General features: G+C 42.1%; 3 protein-coding genes across 4 annotated transcripts in view; 2 read left to right on the plus strand and 1 right to left on the minus strand.

The window, feature by feature from the left end:
• Positions 1 to 242: 242 nt before the first annotated feature.
• On the minus strand, positions 243 to 5,357 carry esf1 (ESF1, nucleolar pre-rRNA processing protein, homolog (S. cerevisiae)). 2 transcript variants are annotated; one of them, XM_025058872.1, is made up of 13 exons: positions 5,203 to 5,357; positions 4,147 to 4,538; positions 3,618 to 3,928; positions 3,428 to 3,541; positions 3,046 to 3,155; positions 2,810 to 2,962; positions 2,606 to 2,720; positions 2,049 to 2,448; positions 1,835 to 1,965; positions 1,613 to 1,709; positions 1,394 to 1,476; positions 920 to 1,075; positions 243 to 747 (listed from the first exon to the last, which is right to left on the minus strand). In XM_025058872.1, exons 2-13 carry the CDS (start codon positions 4,517 to 4,519, stop codon positions 400 to 402), a joined length of 2,391 nt encoding a protein of 796 aa, XP_024914640.1. In that variant the 5' UTR covers positions 4,520 to 4,538; positions 5,203 to 5,357; the 3' UTR covers positions 243 to 399. The 2 variants fall into 2 exon arrangements, with proteins under 2 accessions (XP_024914640.1, XP_024914639.1); XM_025058871.1 differs by having other exon boundaries at positions 5,199 to 5,357.
• A 267-nt stretch (positions 5,358 to 5,624) lies between these two features.
• ndufaf5 (NADH:ubiquinone oxidoreductase complex assembly factor 5) lies at positions 5,625 to 8,670 on the plus strand. Its single transcript, XM_008316484.3, has 11 exons — positions 5,625 to 5,911; positions 6,044 to 6,084; positions 6,357 to 6,420; positions 6,632 to 6,679; positions 6,917 to 7,020; positions 7,105 to 7,144; positions 7,251 to 7,448; positions 7,668 to 7,728; positions 7,806 to 7,889; positions 8,247 to 8,329; positions 8,475 to 8,670. The coding sequence occupies exons 1-11, from the start codon at positions 5,678 to 5,680 to the stop codon at positions 8,565 to 8,567; spliced, it is 1,050 nt and encodes a 349-aa protein (XP_008314706.1). The 5' UTR covers positions 5,625 to 5,677; the 3' UTR covers positions 8,568 to 8,670.
• A 377-nt stretch (positions 8,671 to 9,047) lies between these two features.
• The window catches only part of kif16ba (kinesin family member 16Ba), a 12,628-nt gene continuing 4,714 nt past the window's right edge, over positions 9,048 to 16,961 (plus strand). The window contains 20 exon segments of the mRNA XM_017035146.2: positions 9,048 to 9,461; positions 11,081 to 11,150; positions 11,296 to 11,409; positions 11,693 to 11,809; positions 11,898 to 11,995; positions 12,103 to 12,212; positions 12,534 to 12,676; positions 12,778 to 12,946; positions 13,335 to 13,466; positions 13,569 to 13,744; positions 13,874 to 13,939; positions 14,049 to 14,108; positions 14,295 to 14,414; positions 14,500 to 14,551; positions 14,703 to 14,840; positions 14,975 to 15,057; positions 15,130 to 15,218; positions 16,493 to 16,546; positions 16,668 to 16,954; positions 16,957 to 16,961. The exon segment at positions 16,957 to 16,961 is cut by the window's right edge and continues 1,064 nt beyond it. Of these exon segments, the coding sequence (XP_016890635.1) occupies positions 9,415 to 9,461; positions 11,081 to 11,150; positions 11,296 to 11,409; positions 11,693 to 11,809; positions 11,898 to 11,995; positions 12,103 to 12,212; positions 12,534 to 12,676; positions 12,778 to 12,946; positions 13,335 to 13,466; positions 13,569 to 13,744; positions 13,874 to 13,939; positions 14,049 to 14,108; positions 14,295 to 14,414; positions 14,500 to 14,551; positions 14,703 to 14,840; positions 14,975 to 15,057; positions 15,130 to 15,218; positions 16,493 to 16,546; positions 16,668 to 16,954; positions 16,957 to 16,961 (2,130 nt within the window). The 5' untranslated portion in view covers positions 9,048 to 9,414.

Genomic DNA, 16,961 nt, shown 5'->3' on the forward strand with positions numbered 1-16,961 from the left:
ATCCATTAAAGAAGTGAATGAACTTGGCTGTAATATTACAGAACCACAGAGTAACTCACAGTCTCCAGTAGAAGTTTACAAATACAAAGCAAAACAGGACGTTTTGATCTAATTTAAACACTACTCATTCAGCATTAAAACCCTGCTGTGATCTATGTTTGGTATAAATGCAGATTAATTTTAACGGATGTTTTTAAAAAATCCAGTTTTTGTTTGATTATTTGATTTTAAAATGTTACTGATTTCCATAAAATATATTTTTTTGTTTTATTAAAAACTGAAACATTCCAAACATTATTCAGCTATCTTCCTTTCTTTCACCAGATTTTTTTCCCAGCCTGCTCCATCTTTACCAAGCATAAACCATCGTAGTCCATTAAAGTTTTAACTCCATCAAAACTATGCCAACTTTGGTTTTTTCCGCGCCTGGAACTGCTGCGTTTTACTCTTGATGGACTTGACGAGCAGAGACAAACTTGGGTCCAGCTCCTTCTTCTTCTCCACGGGAGCGTCAGTGTCATTTTCCCTTTTATTTCCTGTGTGTGCCGAGTCCTTCTGTGTGATGGGAGTCACATCAGGGGTGAGCCTGGCCTCCGTTTGCCGCTGCTCCTCCGCCTCACGGCGACGCTGCTTCTCAGCCAAGATGCTCTGCGTGGCCTTGGTCTTCTTGTAGTTGGGGTTTGAAGGATCCAGGTTGAACAGATGTGACGTGAACATGGCCTGGAAACGAGGGTCACTAACGTCCACCTGCACACAGGGAGTGGAGACATCGTCATTTAAAGGGCCGGAACACCGGGTTTGTAACATTCAGACAGCTTCACACAGTGACTGAACACAGACTGAACTTTAAGTCCGTCCAGTTACACACAGGAAACAGAGCTGCTCTGTTGTGGCTGTTGAAGGAAGCTGGAGGTTTTACCTGGAAGTCGTCGTTGTCCAGTGACTCCTCCCCCTTCTTCAGCAGCTTCTTTCTCTTCTTCTTGCTCAGGTTCTGTTGCTCCACAATCTTGTCGTAGTTGAAGTGTTTGTGTTTGGCCTCATCTGCGTCGTCTTCCATCAGCAGAGCCATCTCAGCCTACACACGAACGCACAAGGGTTGGTTAGGGTTAGGGCAAGCTAACAGGTGGTTGAATATTTAGGCCAACTTGGCTTGAAGATCGAGAACAAAGTAGAAACGATGGAACCGAAGATCATGGTTCATGACTCGGCCACTGAAAAGATCTGTGTGAGGGTTCAGGTTCTGTGTTTTCATCTTTTTGTTACATTGTACCATTAATTCTGTGGTGAATATTTAATCAAAACAGAAAGGTTTCTAAGTGAAAATAAAACTCCTGCCTTGACTCAGACAGACAGTAAATCGACTGATGCTGCGTTTAAACTAATTCAGCGTTACCTTCTGTTTCTCCAGCTCCTCCTCCTCCTGCGGCGTCTTCACCGCTGTTGCCTTTTTCTTTCCTTTCTTTTTCTTCTTCAGACCTTAAAAATAAACAGTCGACATAACTCAGTACATTTTATGCTCCATGTGTTTTAGATATTTCAGTAACAGCTTATCCTGTATTCAAATCCTAAATTATTTTAAAATGATTAAAAAAAGTAGTAAACTCAAACGCACCCGTGGCATTGAGCTCCTCAGCAAAGAACGGGTCGCTGAGGTCCACGTCGGGAGGAAGCTCATCGTCACTGAGATCCTCGTCAGACTCCGCCCCTTCCTGTGACATTGACATTCATCATATTTGGATGACTTATAAACGCTGTGTTTGTCTGAACATGTTTGAGGGGACCACCTGGACAGATAACCTCTGACCTTTGGATTTAAGAAGAACCAGGAACTCACCTGAATCCTGCGTTGAGATTTCTTCTGCTTCTTCTTTTCCTTCTTTTTATTCAGGAACTCCTCCCACGGTGTCAGTGGATCCTGTACCTCCATCTTCTTCTTCACCAGCTGCTCCGTCGTCTCCTTCAGACCTAATCACACAGACGCTCAGTTCAGGCTAAGACTGTTTCATTTTCTCTGTATCAGGAACTGTTTTTGTGTGAGTGGGTCTCACCCGGCACCCATGTGATCTCCATCTCCATGTCCTTGTCTTCCTGCAGCTTCTTCTCCTTGTCCTGGATTCCTCTGAGCAGATCTCTGTACTTACTCAGCTGCTCCTCACTCTTCTCCTTCTTGGGCCGCTGTTGTCGGCTCTTCTGGTTCTTTTGCTGCTCTTCCTCTGCGCTCTCTTTTACCCCCGTCTTCACTGTGGCGCCCTCTTGTGTTTTATCTGCTGCTACAGTATCGTATGCACTCTCTCGCTGCTCCTCCTCCACCAACTCCTCTTCATCCTCGTCCTCGCTGGAGGAGGCCAGGTAGGCTTTGAAATCCATGTCCAGCAGCTCCTCCTTGTTGAACTTCCTGTTGAGGGCGGTCACCCTGTCGTGGTCAGTCTCATCCCAGGTCAGCTGCACCTGATCAGGGCAAAAAACACAGACGTGAGTTATGTTAATGATCATGAACAAGTGACAACAATCCAACTCCACTAACCAATCTGCATCAGCTAAACTTTACGGTCCTACATGTTCAGTGATGGAGTCAGTCAACAGGTGAATATAACGACGGTCTCACCTTTGAGGTGGACGCTGCAGACGAGGTGAAAACTTTGGGCGTGTACGTGACAAGGTTCACGTCTGTAGCTGCGTCCTTGGGCTCCTCATCGAACGTGACATCATCAGGAATGAACCTGTTTGAACAAATGAGGACAAGTCTCCATGACCACAGCGGCAGAGCCACGGCGTCAGCCACGGTGCTGGAGCGTTGACCTGGTCTTACCGTAGATCGATCATCGAACAGCTGCTCTCGTACTCATAGCCGTCGCACTCTTCGTAGACTTTGGCAGCTGTGTCGACCGAGTCGCACTGCACCACCGCATAGTAGTACTTGAGACGCTTGAACTGGTAATCACGCATTTTCTCCCGATAAACCCTGAAAAAAAACAACAGAAAAAAAAAACAGTGTTTGTGTTTTATTTCTGTGTGTTTGGTATGTGTGTGTGTGTGTAAACTCACTTCTCCTCCTCGTTGTCATCCTCAGAGTCTTCAGGAAGAGCCTTCAGCTCCAGCGGCCCGTGAGTCTCCTCCGTCTTCAGCCGCTCCTTTCCAAAGTCTGATGGGTAAATCTATTCATAGATCATCGGCAGTTAGACTTTTGTTATTAACATCACACAGAGTCACTTTAAATAGATCTTTCCAGAACAGGTCTGCTCTGAATTAGCTGGTTTTGGTCTGGATTTTTGTACCAACCATAAAGAAATGACACGGGTCGTAACATAACATGAGACCATAAAGAAATGACACGGGTTGTAACATAACATATAAATATGTTGTCTTTGTCTCTGTTACCTTGACAGAAAGAACAGCATCATAAATGTGTTGTCTTCGTCTCTGTTACCTTGACAGAAAGAACAGCACCTCCTGTAGGTAGGAATGAGTTAAAAAGTGCCAGCAGATCCCGGGCCTTGATTCGGTCCCAGTCCATGTTGCAGACGGCAAGTCGAGCAGAAATCTGACACACACAAACATCAGTTAGTATTTGTTGGTGCTAGCATCACTCCAGGACCAGACTGTAGACACGGCCTCACCGCCTCGTTCCGTGGAGCGTCCTTACACAGCTCCCCCCAGTCGTGCTCGATCTCTTCCTCCTCTTTCCGAAGGAGGGTGTCGATGTCGTCTTCGTCATCTTCGTCTGAGCTCGTCTCAATGTTGCCTTTACCCCTGGCCAGATCTGGACCGCTGTCCTCATCTGACTCTAGACCAGACGACGACTCTTCGTCTTCTGATCCACTACCAATCACTCTCTCATCCTCCTCTTTTTCATCGTCCTCCTCCTCCCTCTTATCATCATCATCTGTGACATCTTCATCATCGTCGTCCTCTTCCTCCTGCTCATCATCTGAACAAAAAGAGTGACATTTATTCAACAGGCGAGCTAGACTTTGGTACAGTCCATTTTAGCGCTGCTAGTCTTTGCAGCTAATTTAGTAAAACACAGATCATTACAAGGATTTAAACTTAACTTAAGCAGAATAAAAAGTGTGTTTTGGTCAGACTCAGTGCTGACTCTCATTATTTCATACAAACAAGAATAATTGTTGCTAAACATCTGCCCACCTTCATCATCACTCTCCTTTTCTCTCTTCTCTCCACTGTCTGCCATTATTTTCTTCTTCTTGTCCTTCTTTATTTTGTCCGATTTCTCCTCCTCCTCCTCATCTTCCTCAGACTCAGAGAGTTTGTAGAAGCGCCTCAGGTCATCAGTGGACGTCTGATTTATGGGCCGTCCTCGTTTGTCCACCGTGTATTTCACTTTGAAGCGATCATCGTGGAACATGGACTGGAAACGCTTGTCGATCTTGATCTTTTGTTCCCGCTCTGGCATTTCCCAGAAGCGTGGATCCTTCTGAATACACTTTAACCGCTCGTCCATGCTGCTGTTACCACCACCACCACCGCTGTTAGGGTTCTTCTTCTTCTTGGAGGACATATTTGTAGTCCTGTGAGTCCTGAGAACAGAAAGTTAACAAGTTATAACATTACATCAGCATCATTTAATGCAAAGACATTTTGGCATGTAGACATGACCCCGAGAAATTCACCTGACTCTATTACAAAAAACTACTGATCTACTGAGATTTGTTGCAGAATTATCACTCGTACGGGACATTTTCAAAATATAAAATGTTCTTTGAGTCCAAGACAGAATTATCACTCGTACGGGAAATTTTCAAAAATATAAAATGTTCTTTGAGTCCAAGGCAGAATTATCACTCATTTTCGAAATATAAAATGTTCTTTGAGTCCAAGTCTGGGCAAAAACAAACCGATAATAAAGAGTTTTGTGCTAACGAAAAATAAAAATAAAGTAACTGTTAAAACAGTGGTCTCTTCAGTAGCCCTGCAGCACGATGACCCAAAGAAGACAGATGACAACAGTCGGCATCCTTATGTAGCATTAATGTACATGAACCGATCACCGATCACCGCCTCTTGTCTGTTTACCTCCAAGTACGATTTCTATCATCTTATATGTGCAAACGTTCGACTGAGAAAAGGCAGAACTGGTTAAATCTATTAACATTTGGTGGCATTACAGTAACAGTTTAAGTTAGATACGACATTTTACAGTTTTCAAGTTACAAAATGCTCCTCAATTAACTTTCTACCTGCGAGAGAAACAGAAGAATCCGGAGTATAAAAGAAGCTGGTTTCAGGCAGACCCGTAACAAATCACTCAAATTTCATTAAGATTATTAAAAACAAACACCGATCTCACGAATGTTTCTACACAGTGCGCGAGTTCCCACACGTGTTTACCCAGCATGCACCTCTGTCTTGACTGTATCGTCTGTACGGAAAACGACGTGGGACAAACGTCATACTGATTTGTCTTCCTTAGTAAAAAAAAGTATGATTTATTACATTAAAATGACTATTCTAATATTTGTATAAACATTTTGATCAATATGTTAAATTATGAGTCACGTAAACACATAATACTTACATATATTTTCGGAAAGTAAGTCTTTATAAGTTTAAGTTCTACGTCTTTAAGACAGATTTGCTCTGACGTCACGACAGGAAGTCTTCCTTCTTCTTCTGTCAGTGTGACCTGTAGACAAACTTTAGCAGCAGCAGCATTTCCATGGGCAGCAAAGTCTTTCACACGCTGCTCTCTGCGGCAGCCCGCTGCCCACAGGCCTTGTTCGGATGCTGCTACTCTGGTCTCCGGGCCTCCTCCTGGAGCTCCGGTTCTCGAAGACTGATGTCCAACGGGGATTCTTCGATGAATGTGTTTGACAGACGGATGAAGAGGAGACAGAGAGACTGGTCTGCAAAGCAACAGGACAGTCACCTGTACGACTATCTGAGAGACGAAGTGAGGAAGAGACTGACCTGAACTAATGTAGACAATGAGCAAAATTAACTAGTACATTTATAGAGATTCAGATTCTTAAATGACCAGTGGACAGTTTTTGTTGTTGTTTACACCTCTGTGTCCTCACTGTAGGTCGGCACACGATTGGCTGATCGGGTTTATGACGTCGCTAGGTTGGTTTCTTCTTGTATCTTGACTGATGGGTTTACTTTATGAAAAGGGTTTGTTATGTATGCATATATCTCTTGTATCTTGACTGTTGGGTTTACTTTATGTCCCTAATACGAAAAGGGTTTGTTATGTATGCATATATTTTTAAAACTGCTAAAACGTGTTGCAAAGTACAAATATTTTATTGCGAACGTCCAATAATAAACTTTAAAAGTTGTACTTAAGACTGCTGTCAACCACCGTTGTGAAGTCTTTTTCTGTTTTGTTTTTTTAGAACGTTTCCTCTGGCATTAGATGTTGGTAGCGGCAAGAGTCACATCGCACCACATTTGAGCAAGGTAAAAAAAAGGAAAATAAAATATCAAGTTTATGACCTTAAACAAAACTTATTTGTTCCCTCTCAAATTTTACTTCTTTGTGTCAAAATCTGTATAACTTAAACAAAGCTTATTTGTTCCCTCTCAAATGTTACTTCTTTGTGTCAAAATCTGTATAAAAATACTTAATCTGGAGTGTAATCAAACTGTGAAAACAATTGTTTTTTTTTAGGAAGTTGTGGAGCGTTTCTACCTCGCTGACATCTCAGAGCCTGTGCTGGTGAGTGTCATTATGTGTTAACGACTGACATATAAAACAATGATATTGTGCAGAAATAAATCTGTAAAGAGATACAAACTATATCCTCACTAAGTCACAGGTCTTTTTACATTACAATTTAAATCATTTTTTGTCTTAATAATTTCAGATTACTGTGTGAATTATGTGATTAGTAATTTCTCAATTGTTGTTTGGAAATTCTTCATATATTGTATGTAATGATATCAAATCTTTCAGAGACGGAAAAAAGAGGGTGAGATCCCGACTCACTGTGTGGTAGCTGATGAAGAGTTTTTACCATTTGGAGAAAACACCTTTGACCTAGTCGTTAGCAGTTTGAGGTTAGGGGGAAAAAAATCTTCTTTAACCTTTTTGCTTCAGTCCTTCAATGTTACACAGTTCACATTTTTTCTTCTTTTTTTCAGTATACACTGGATTAACAACTTACCAGAAGCCTTCAAACAGGTTTGATTTCACTGTTGTGTAAAGGAAGAGTTTCCACACCGAAGTTGGATGCTATTTTTGACGATACCCATCTTGTCTATCCTTCCTTCTGTGTCCCTCCCATTAGATCCATCAGGTGCTGAAGCCAGATGGTGTGTTCATTGGGGCAATGCTGGGTGGAGACACACTCTATGAGCTGAGGTGTTCACTGCAGCTTGCTGAGACGGAGAGGGAGGGGGGGTTCTCACCCCACGTGTCACCGTACACCAGCGTCAGTGACCTGGGGCATCTGCTGCGTCAGGCTGGCTTCAACATGCTGACTGTGGTGAGTGAGATTGGATGAGAAAGTGATTTAAAAAAAACTATCTGAACTTCCTTAATAAAACTGTACCTAAATAACTTAGGTGTACCTGTCTGTATGATTTGTAATTGTAGAGCGTCATAAAATGCCGTGGATGTTAGTAAGTGCTGAAAAGAGTGACTGTTGGTGAATGTAAAGCACCTGAATAGAATGCTAACTCATTTTAAGACGTGTTTCTTTCAGGATGTGGACGACGTTGTGGTTCATTACCCAGGAATGTTTGAGGTCATGACAGATCTTCAAGGTAAACTTCACTCCTGCAGTGTTGTCTGTAGATGCCCTGTCGACCGTCTGCACCACGTCTTTCCTTATTTCTTCCAGGAATGGCAGAAAGTAACTGTCTGTGGAACAGGAGGGCATTGTTGCACAGAGACACCATGTTAGCAGCCGCTGCAGTTTATAAGGGTGAGCGATGTTGCTGAACTAATGAACAAGCTGACTGGGACTGCTGTAGAACCATGTCACAAGCCTTTGAGTAAACAGATTGTGGTTTCTGAAAACTTACTGAATTTCTGGAAATGTTGTTATTAGTCCTTTCTCATAATTCGACCTAATGCAAGACACATAACCAGAAATATAACTGTATCATTATTAATATAATCATTACAAAGTCTCAGACAACAGCGATTTAATTTAAAGATGTTATGAGAAGGATAATAAATTGCTGTAAAATTACAATTAAAATCCAAGCACTTCCAACTACTACTACATGTGAACATAACATGAGCAAATTACATCTGTTTATGTATTTCCCTGTGGAAGACATGTACAGCAATGAGGATGGCTCTGTTCCTGCTACCTTTGAAATCCTCTACATGATTGGCTGGAAACCTCACGAGTCACAGGTACGACAAAAACTAGACCCTGCCAGTCTCAGTGTTAGTTCTCAGATTTAACATGTGACTTCTGAAGCATGTTTAATCACACCAAGGTGTGGTGATGTCGTGTACATGTCTAATATGTATAATTTATATTGTTCCTCTTTCTAAGTCTCAACCAGCGAAGCGGGGAACAGCTACTGCATCCTTTGGGGATTTGTCTAAGCTCAACAGGCCAACAACAAACCAAAAAGATAAGTCATAACCATCAGAGCTTCGGCCACCACGCACTGGACTGTAAATACTGGACTTTCTAAACAAAAATGTATTGTGACATTTTTAAGAATAAAGAATGACAATGGACATAAGAATGGCTTCAAACTCGTGCTTTCGTGTTTTATTGTGCAAAGAATAAATGAAGAATTCTAATCGATCAAAATCTTACAGTCGCTTGCAGTTCCCTCGTTGACCCGCAGGGGTCGCGGACTCCCTGTTACAAACCACTGATCTTTTGATTACTTTGTTTCCCTAAACAAAACAGAGAAAAGACTCTATGAAAGAACATAGGTAAAAAGAAAACACGCGAACTCGAAGTAGAACAAAATATCAGTTTGTTTCACTACATTTTTAAAATGCGAATTTACATTAAAAAATAATCTATTATGGGTTAACAAAATCTGCAGTGGCAAAAACATAAATCATATGAACAATTATACGTTTGTCCCCTTCTACTTTCCGTACATACGTAATGTTTTCAGTTTTGCTGCCTTGTTGGGTCACGTGACGACCAGCTGTGAAGCTAACAGCGGTTTCACGGTCGGCGTCAGAATGGATGGTCGTTACTGGTTGTCATCATCAGCTCAGACCCGCGGAGTCACCGCGGCGTGATAATACCGTTTTTTCCCCCCAATGCGGCCCGCGCACCTGCCCTCACCCTCGCCTCTCTGCGCGTGCTCGCCTCGTGCACACCTTTCTCTCTTATCTCGGTAACTTTTTCTTTCTTTCTCTCTCCCGCCGCTAACCTGTTAGCAGTGAGCTTGTTAGCTGTTAGCCTGTTTGCCGTTTTAAGAACGGGCAGCGGCTCCACGGTGCGGACAACAGCGGCACAGGAGATGGCCTCAGTTCGGGTGGCAGTTCGAGTCCGACCCATGAACAGACGGTGAGTTCCGTACCCGACACGGTTGTTTTATTTTTCTTATAAACTGATGATATGAGACTCATAGTTAAGAGCTTATAATAAGTGTGTGCGTTGGTGCGTATCCTTCATTAGTTTAGCTCTTTTCGCTCTCTTTGGGTTTGTTTTGGTTTGTACTGTGGTTATATCCTAACGGTGGATTCATCTTATGCGTGTGTATATGTGTGTGTGTGTATGTGTGTGTGTGTGTGTCGTAAGAGGCTCTGTGAAATGACATTATCTTGACGGGATCCATTGCCTCACTACGGTTCCACTATAAACATCCGCATCAGCAGCACCTGACTTTCCACGTAATAGACTCCGTTCCATTCAGTGTCTCTTGATACCAGTGTTTTGTTTTGTTTTTTGGTCCAACTCCAGAGAGATGAAGCCCAGCGGGGTTTAAATCATTTCAGACATATTCTCCGGGAGAAGAGATTGTTTTTACTACGTGACAATAACTACTGAGGTAGTCTAGGGCAAATGTCTCAGTCACTCAGGACGGTACGGTGGTATCAAATGGAATTACCCTTAACATTTTACACATAGAATTATGAATAATTGTCTGAGGAAACTTAATTATTTGCCACTATGTGCTAAGAAATGTTTTATTCTGCTCTGAGTTGAGCAGAAAATCATAATTGATACTATATACTATGGATAGTATATACATAATGGATACACATGTTCAGTTGTTAAACCCTTTGCAACATACCATCTCAGTCCTTACCTTAATTTCTAAATATTTTTATCTTTAACAATGAGACATTTTTGAGTGTTTTTGTGAATCTCTTCTCTAGAGCTTATTGCATTTTCAGCTAGTGCAAGAGAAATTATGAAATATGTGCATTTTAACATATACTGAAGCTCCACTGTGCTAATATTAATCATACTGTCAGTAAGTAGTCAGTTAATGGTTAATACTGTATGTCAGCAGCAGTGAAGAGGCTTATCAAACACCTGTGTCTGAGGTGGTGCCGTAGTACACTGATTGGATGTTCTTTGTCTGTCCTCTTCATACTAAGACAGAAAACTCAGTCCAGAGTTCAAGTCAACTTCACCTTTCACCTGTTGTTGACTAAAACCCCCCGACACCCCCCCCGACCGCCCCATTTTAATGCCCATCCTCCACTGTTTTAAACAGATCAGAGATTTTGGGAAGTGCAAAAATGTTTTGTTTTGATTACAGAGCTTGTCATCTGCAGAAGGATAGGTCCTGTTAGAATCCTTTGGGATTCTCAATAACATGTTAAGGGCTCAGTTTAAGTCACTGTAATATTTAAGCTGATGCCACAAAGCAGGAAATAGTTTTGTTTCCCTGATACATTGTTCAATACATGTAATTAATAACAATTACAAAACCTAAAACCCAAACTTAAAATCCTTGAATCGGCTGAAATCTACTGAAGTATTTTTGACAGCCCCTACAGGTCAGCTGTGGCACTACAGTCAGACTTGAATTTCGTATGTCTTCAGAAATAGAATCAATGTGTTGCATAACGTAATGATTTTTTTAGGCAGTTTTAAATAGGCTTAAAGTCTTTCTTCCTGTGAGACAACATGAATGCAGTTGTTGACTATGTTGTCTGCTTTTTGTCTTCCAGAGAAAAGGACTTGACGGCAAAATGCATCATCAAGATGGAAGGAACCAAAACGTCTATAGTCAACCTGAAGGTACGTCTGTCTGCTATGTTGATAAGTGGTTTAATCTTCTTTTTTTTATCTGTAATGTGCCATGGTTTAGGATCTGACTCATATTGTCATATATATATCTGTCATATTGTGCTCTGACTCTGTGTCTTTGTTCTGATTCCTACAGCTACCTGATGGTATTGCTGGAGATTCGATAAGGGACCGAGTCAAAACGTTCACCTATGACTTTTCCTACGACTCTGGAGACTCTAAAAGTTCCACATTTGTCTCCCAGGAAAAGGTTTTTAATTTTCTGATTTTAGTTCATATGTTACTCTGTGTTTACTTTATTATGAAGTGACTCTATATTGATACCATTATTTACAATTGTTTTTTTTTTTGTTCACAGTTAAATTTCTTTGACCAAAATCTTCATCAACTTAGTGCTGACTTTTATTTTGCTGTTCTTCTAATTTCAGTTTGTTATTTATGTCTCACAGATTTAGTTATCTTCTTCTATTACAGCTCAAGGTTAAACTCAGACTCAATGGTAATTTGTTTTTCATTTGTTTCTTGATTCACAGGTGTTCAGAGACCTGGGGATAGATGTGCTGAAGGCTGCGTTCGAGGGTTATAACGCCTGTGTTTTTGCCTACGGACAGACTGGCTCTGGGAAGTCTTACACCATGATGGGAAATCCAGTAAGAACAAACAAACTTTGAAAGAAACTTTCACGATGTTCTTTTTATCGTATGAAACCCATTCTGGTTATTTGGTTCTTTGTTTCAGGGCGACGAAGGACTGATCCCGAGGATCTGTGAGGGGCTGTTCAGTCGCATCTCAGAGGCCACTCGATGGGATGAAGCATCATTTCGCACAGAAGTCAGGTGAGACCTTTGAAGACGTTTTTCTACTCAGACTTTGTCCAAATTGTAGAAAATATGCACAGAAACCCGTAAACAATGTTCAAATCCTGGGCCATTTTTGATTTCAGTTACCTGGAGATCTACAACGAGAGGGTGAGAGACCTGCTGAGGAGGAAGTCCACACAGACCTACAACCTGAGGGTCAGAGAACATCCAAAGGACGGGCCGTATGTAGAAGGTGAGCTCTCCTGCTGTGTTAACTGTTCAGTTGAGCCACAAGATCCCAGGTTTTTACCAGGCAAAAAACCCTTGTATTAAAATTCTCTTCTTAATAATGTATCAAAAAAGTGTCAGAGCTAAAGTTTCTGTGCTACTGCTGCCTGGTGTCATCAGTGAGTCTGACAAAGGTGAACCCGAAAGGTCAAACACTAAGTTAAAAAAAAATCAATAACTTGATGTGAGTTAAATGATTGATTTTTTTTTCTTATAGTCGATGAGAGTTGAGGTAATTTTTGTTGGCCAATCATCATTCAGTCGAGATGATTTCCTTCCCTCTCAGATCTGTCCAAACACCTGGTGCAGAACTACAGTGATGTGGAGGAGCTGATGGAGGCTGGAAACCTCAATCGCACCACCGCCAGCACTGGTATGAACGACGTCAGCAGTCGGTCGCACGCCATCTTTACCATCAACTTCACACAGGTCAGAAGGAGTTGGTGTCACAATCAGAGTTTGAAAAAAAATCTGTTTCCAGGATACAGAAGGTGTGTGATTATGGTGAACATTTTTGACTCGTTTTTCAGGCAAAGTTTGATGCAGAGATGCCCAGTGAAACATTGAGTAAGATCCACCTCGTAGACTTGGCAGGAAGTGAGCGAGCAGATGCAACCGGAGCCACCGGAGTTCGATTGAAGGAAGGAGGAAACATCAACAAATCGCTGGTCACACTGGGCAACGTCATCTCTGCTCTAGGTCAGAAACGTGTTTGTTTTATGTTGCAGTGACAACAAAATTAGGTTTAAATTAATTATTTTAATTAATTAATTTTGAGATGCATTTTAGTTTAGTTTGAATCATTTGTGTCTTTAATGTCTTTTGTCTGTTGATCAATGTTTGGTTAAATGGTTAAATTCCTACCTGAAAAGTGTCTCACTCAGTGTTTTGGAAGCTGTTAATGTAGAGACAAGACAAACAATCAATATTTCTGTGCTGTTAAGCTACGTTGAGCAATGCTGCAGAATTTGTACCCGACTGAAATGATAAGTGCAGTCTAGAGATGTATAGCTGCTACGCTGCCTCCTGCTGGTCACTGGCCGTAGTCTGATAGAAAACCTGTCTCTGTTTCCACGTCTCTGTCCAGCCGACATGGCACAGGACGGACTGAACACCAACCTGAAGAAGAAGTCGGTGTTTGTTCCTTACAGGGACTCTGTGCTCACGTGGCTGCTCAAAGACAGTCTGGGCGGAAACTCCAAGACCATCATGATCGCAAGTGAGAAAAAAAAACCCACATCTAACTGTGCACCTCCGTATATACTGACTATTCTGTTAATGGTTAAACATTTACTTTGTTCGACGACTGTTTTTGTCCCAGACATTTCACCTGCTGATGTGAATTACGGAGAGACACTCAGCACGCTGCGATATGCCAATCGAGCTAAGAACATCATCAACAAACCGACCATCAACGAAGACGCCAACGTGAGGCTGATCAGGGAACTGCGGGCAGAGATCGCTCGACTGAAGGCACTGCTGGTTCAAGGCAACCACGTAAGAATCTGAAGTTACCAAGACTGGCCTGAAGGTGGCCTCGGTGCAAAGTTGAACACAGAATTTAGGAACAACATTACATTCTAATGTTATCCCTGAATGTGAATGTTTGTTTGTGTCCGTGTTCAGATTGCACTCCTGGATTCTCCTACAGCTCTGAGCATGGAAGAGAAGCTGCACCAGAATGAAGCCAGAGTGAGTCCTGAGAAAACGAACTCTGAAGTCCCATCAGAGGCTTCTCTCTCCAAGATTATAAAACATGATTCCATCTCAATGTCGTTTGATCTGCCATCTGTGTTTGCAGGTTTTGGAGCTGACCAAAGAATGGACCAACAAGTGGAATGAAACGCAGAACATATTGAAGGTAAGAAGCTGCCGAAATAACCAACATGATACTGAAACAGATACTATTACATTGAAAACCAATTTTTATCATATTAAAACATCAACATTTGAGAATTATAATATAGAACTACCCAGATGTTTCTATGTGTAGATGTAGATAAATATTGACTTTTATTTTGAAAAGAATGACTAATCGTGTCCACAGGAAGAGACTTTGGCTCTGAGAAAGGAAGGCATCGGGGTGGTTTTGGACTCGGAGCTCCCTCACCTCATTGGCATCGATGACGATCTCCTCAGCACCGGCATCATCTTGTACCATCTGAAGGTCTGAGTCTTGAAGACCCACAACATCAGGATCAGGCTGTGGAGTTAACAGTTAACCTCACAGCTGTGTTTGTCTCTGACTTTAGGAGGGACAGACATATGTGGGACGGGAGGACGCATCCATGGAGCAGGACATCAGTGGGTGACGTTATGTAGCTTGTAGATGGAAAATAGAATCAAAATAACTAGAACATTTTTAGGGAAAAAGTTGACTAACAAACAACCAAACAAGTTATGATCATTAAAATAGTTGAACTCCAGCGATCACCCAACAATGTTCTCCTCTCAGTTCTGCACGGTCTGGACCTGGAGAGTGAACACTGCATGTTCCAGAACAGGAATGGAAAAGTGACTCTGTTGCCACTAGGCGGAGCACAGTGCTCAGTGAATGGAGTCCAGGTTACGGCACCAACGCAGCTCAATCAAGGTGAGCAAAACCCGAGAAGATTCAGTCGGTCACCATGTGTTGGATGCCTCTCCTCTGTGTTCTCATTAGATTCAAGCACATTCTAAACATGTGAACCGATCGTTTTGATCTTCGTTTTTCTGTGTTGTCTCCAGGTGCGGTCATCCTGCTCGGCAGGACCAACATGTTTCGCTTTAACCATCCAAAAGAAGCAGCAAAGTTGAGGGAAAAGCGAAAGGTGAGGCAGTGAAAAGCTGAAAATGTATCAGAAGAAAAATCTTGAATTTTGATGAGTTTTTTGTCTTTTTAGAGTGGCCTGTTGTCCACCTTCAGTCTGTCCATGACCGACCTGTCCAAGTCCTGTGAGAACCTCTCCACTGTGATGCTGTACAACCCGGGGTGAGCGATCAAACACAGCATGTCCGCAGCAGCATGATCAGCCCCACCCCCAGCATTTACCCCGCCTCTGCATAGGTCATGATCCTCTTACATCCTCCCAAAAAATCTGACCTGCATTTTAAAGGTTACAGTCGAAACACACTTCATCTTTATGGAAGTAAAAGTTGTTTGGTAAACAGTACTAAAAAAGGGCTGTGGTCATATTTTATATTATACTTTTTATTCCACAAAAAAATCTCAATGGTTCAACACAAATCTGACATCTTAATTTTCAAGGTTACACAGAATAGTTTAAAAATAATCCATTATCCCGACTTTAAATGCCCTGGTATTTCCAGTTTTAAATCTATTTAGGCCTGATTTTCTCTGATATTCTTTCTTTTTTAATACTGTATGAATAATTGACAAACATTCTGGGGTTAATACGTTGATGGTTTCAATATTGACTTATTTATGTGATACATTTTTATGGATTAAAATCCATGTTATAATCATCAGATACAGACGATCCAGTTTTTATTTTTCATGTGTAATCCCAGGGCGTTTTACCAAAAGATTTAAACCTAATGTAAAAATGTCTGATTCTAGATGTATATTTTTATTTCATCTTTCTGAGATCTGTTTGATCTAAATTCTAATGTCAAAGACACAGAGTTTAAATCCTCTATTTCCCCGTTTCAGTCCTGAATTTAAATCTTTCTTCCTCCTGATAAACCCTCGGCTGCGACTCCTCCCTGAGGAGCTCTGTCCTGTTTATGGGATTCGTTTTACCCTCTCCCCTGGTCACTCTGATTCAGTGGTGCGTTCACTGTCCTGTTCTTTGTGAGCTAACCCTCTGCCACCCTGTCCTGTTGACAGTCTCTGCACAGAGAACGGCCCCGTCTTCCTCAGGTAGACCCAGCATTTCCTGTTTCTTTCTTCACTTCCTGTCCACCTGTCTGACACAGACGTGTGTCGACTCGTCATCTTGAAGCCTCATGTCATGTCTGTTTGGTTTTTTTAATTTATTAATTACATTTCTGTTTTTCACAACATCCTGCTGCATTTGTGTCCGTTCTTAAAACCACACTGACCGTGTCTGTGGCTCCTCTCTTCCTTCTCTCACGTGTCCTGTTTTTGCCGTCACTCACGCCGTTTAATACTGATGCCTGACCTGTGTGAGCATACCGTCACTCATGCCGCTTAATACTGATGCCTGACCTGTGTGAGCTTCTGTGCCATTTTATTTTTTAAATAACAAAACAAAATGTTTATGAAGGTTTTTGTTTTGCCAGGCTGGAGTTTGAGAGGCAGCAGCGAGAGGAGTTGGAGAAACTGGAGCTCAAAAGGTACAAGTTTTATTTCATTTTTATTTATTTTTTATCTACATCCACGGTTCCATTTCCTCTGTCTGTAGACACTGGGTAAAGGCAGCGTCCAGTTTGTACTAAATGATTGTTGCTGTTGTAGGAGACTGATCAAGGAGATGGAGGCAAAGCAGCAGAGTGAGAAGGCAGAGCTGGAGCGCCTGCAGCAGGAGGTGGAGAGCCAGCGGAAAGAGTCTGAGGAAGTGCAGCAGCGAATTCTGCATCAGGAAGAGAGCCTCCGCCGCCGCAGCCAGGATATCGAGAGCCGCCTGCAGGACTTTCTGGCGGAGAAGGAGCGATTTGAAGAGGAGAGACGCTTGGAAACTCAGGGCGAGGAGCTGCCCTGGCGGCAGAAGCAGCAGAATCTGCAGGAAGAGGAGGCATTGGAGGAGCAAGA

This window comes from Cynoglossus semilaevis, chromosome 9 (genome assembly GCF_000523025.1).
Source record: "Cynoglossus semilaevis isolate Cse_v1.0 chromosome 9, Cse_v1.0, whole genome shotgun sequence".
NCBI classification, from domain to species: domain Eukaryota; kingdom Metazoa; phylum Chordata; class Actinopteri; order Pleuronectiformes; family Cynoglossidae; genus Cynoglossus; species Cynoglossus semilaevis.

Coding starts and splice junctions, on each gene's coding strand:
- esf1 (XM_025058872.1), bottom strand. CDS start 4,519: ATGTCCTCCAAGAAGAAGAAGAACCCTAACAGCGGTGGTGGTGGTGGT. Junction 3,929..4,146: donor AAAGGAGAGTGATGATGAAG/GTGGGCAGATGT, acceptor CTTTTTGTTCAG/ATGATGAGCAGGAGGAAGAG. Junction 2,449..2,605: donor CTGCAGCGTCCACCTCAAAG/GTGAGACCGTCG, acceptor TGCCCTGATCAG/GTGCAGCTGACCTGGGATGA.
- ndufaf5 (XM_008316484.3), top strand. CDS start 5,678: ATGGGCAGCAAAGTCTTTCACACGCTGCTCTCTGCGGCAGCCCGCTGC. Junction 5,912..6,043: donor ACGACTATCTGAGAGACGAA/GTGAGGAAGAGA, acceptor TCCTCACTGTAG/GTCGGCACACGATTGGCTGA. Junction 7,021..7,104: donor CTAGTCGTTAGCAGTTTGAG/GTTAGGGGGAAA, acceptor TCTTTTTTTCAG/TATACACTGGATTAACAACT.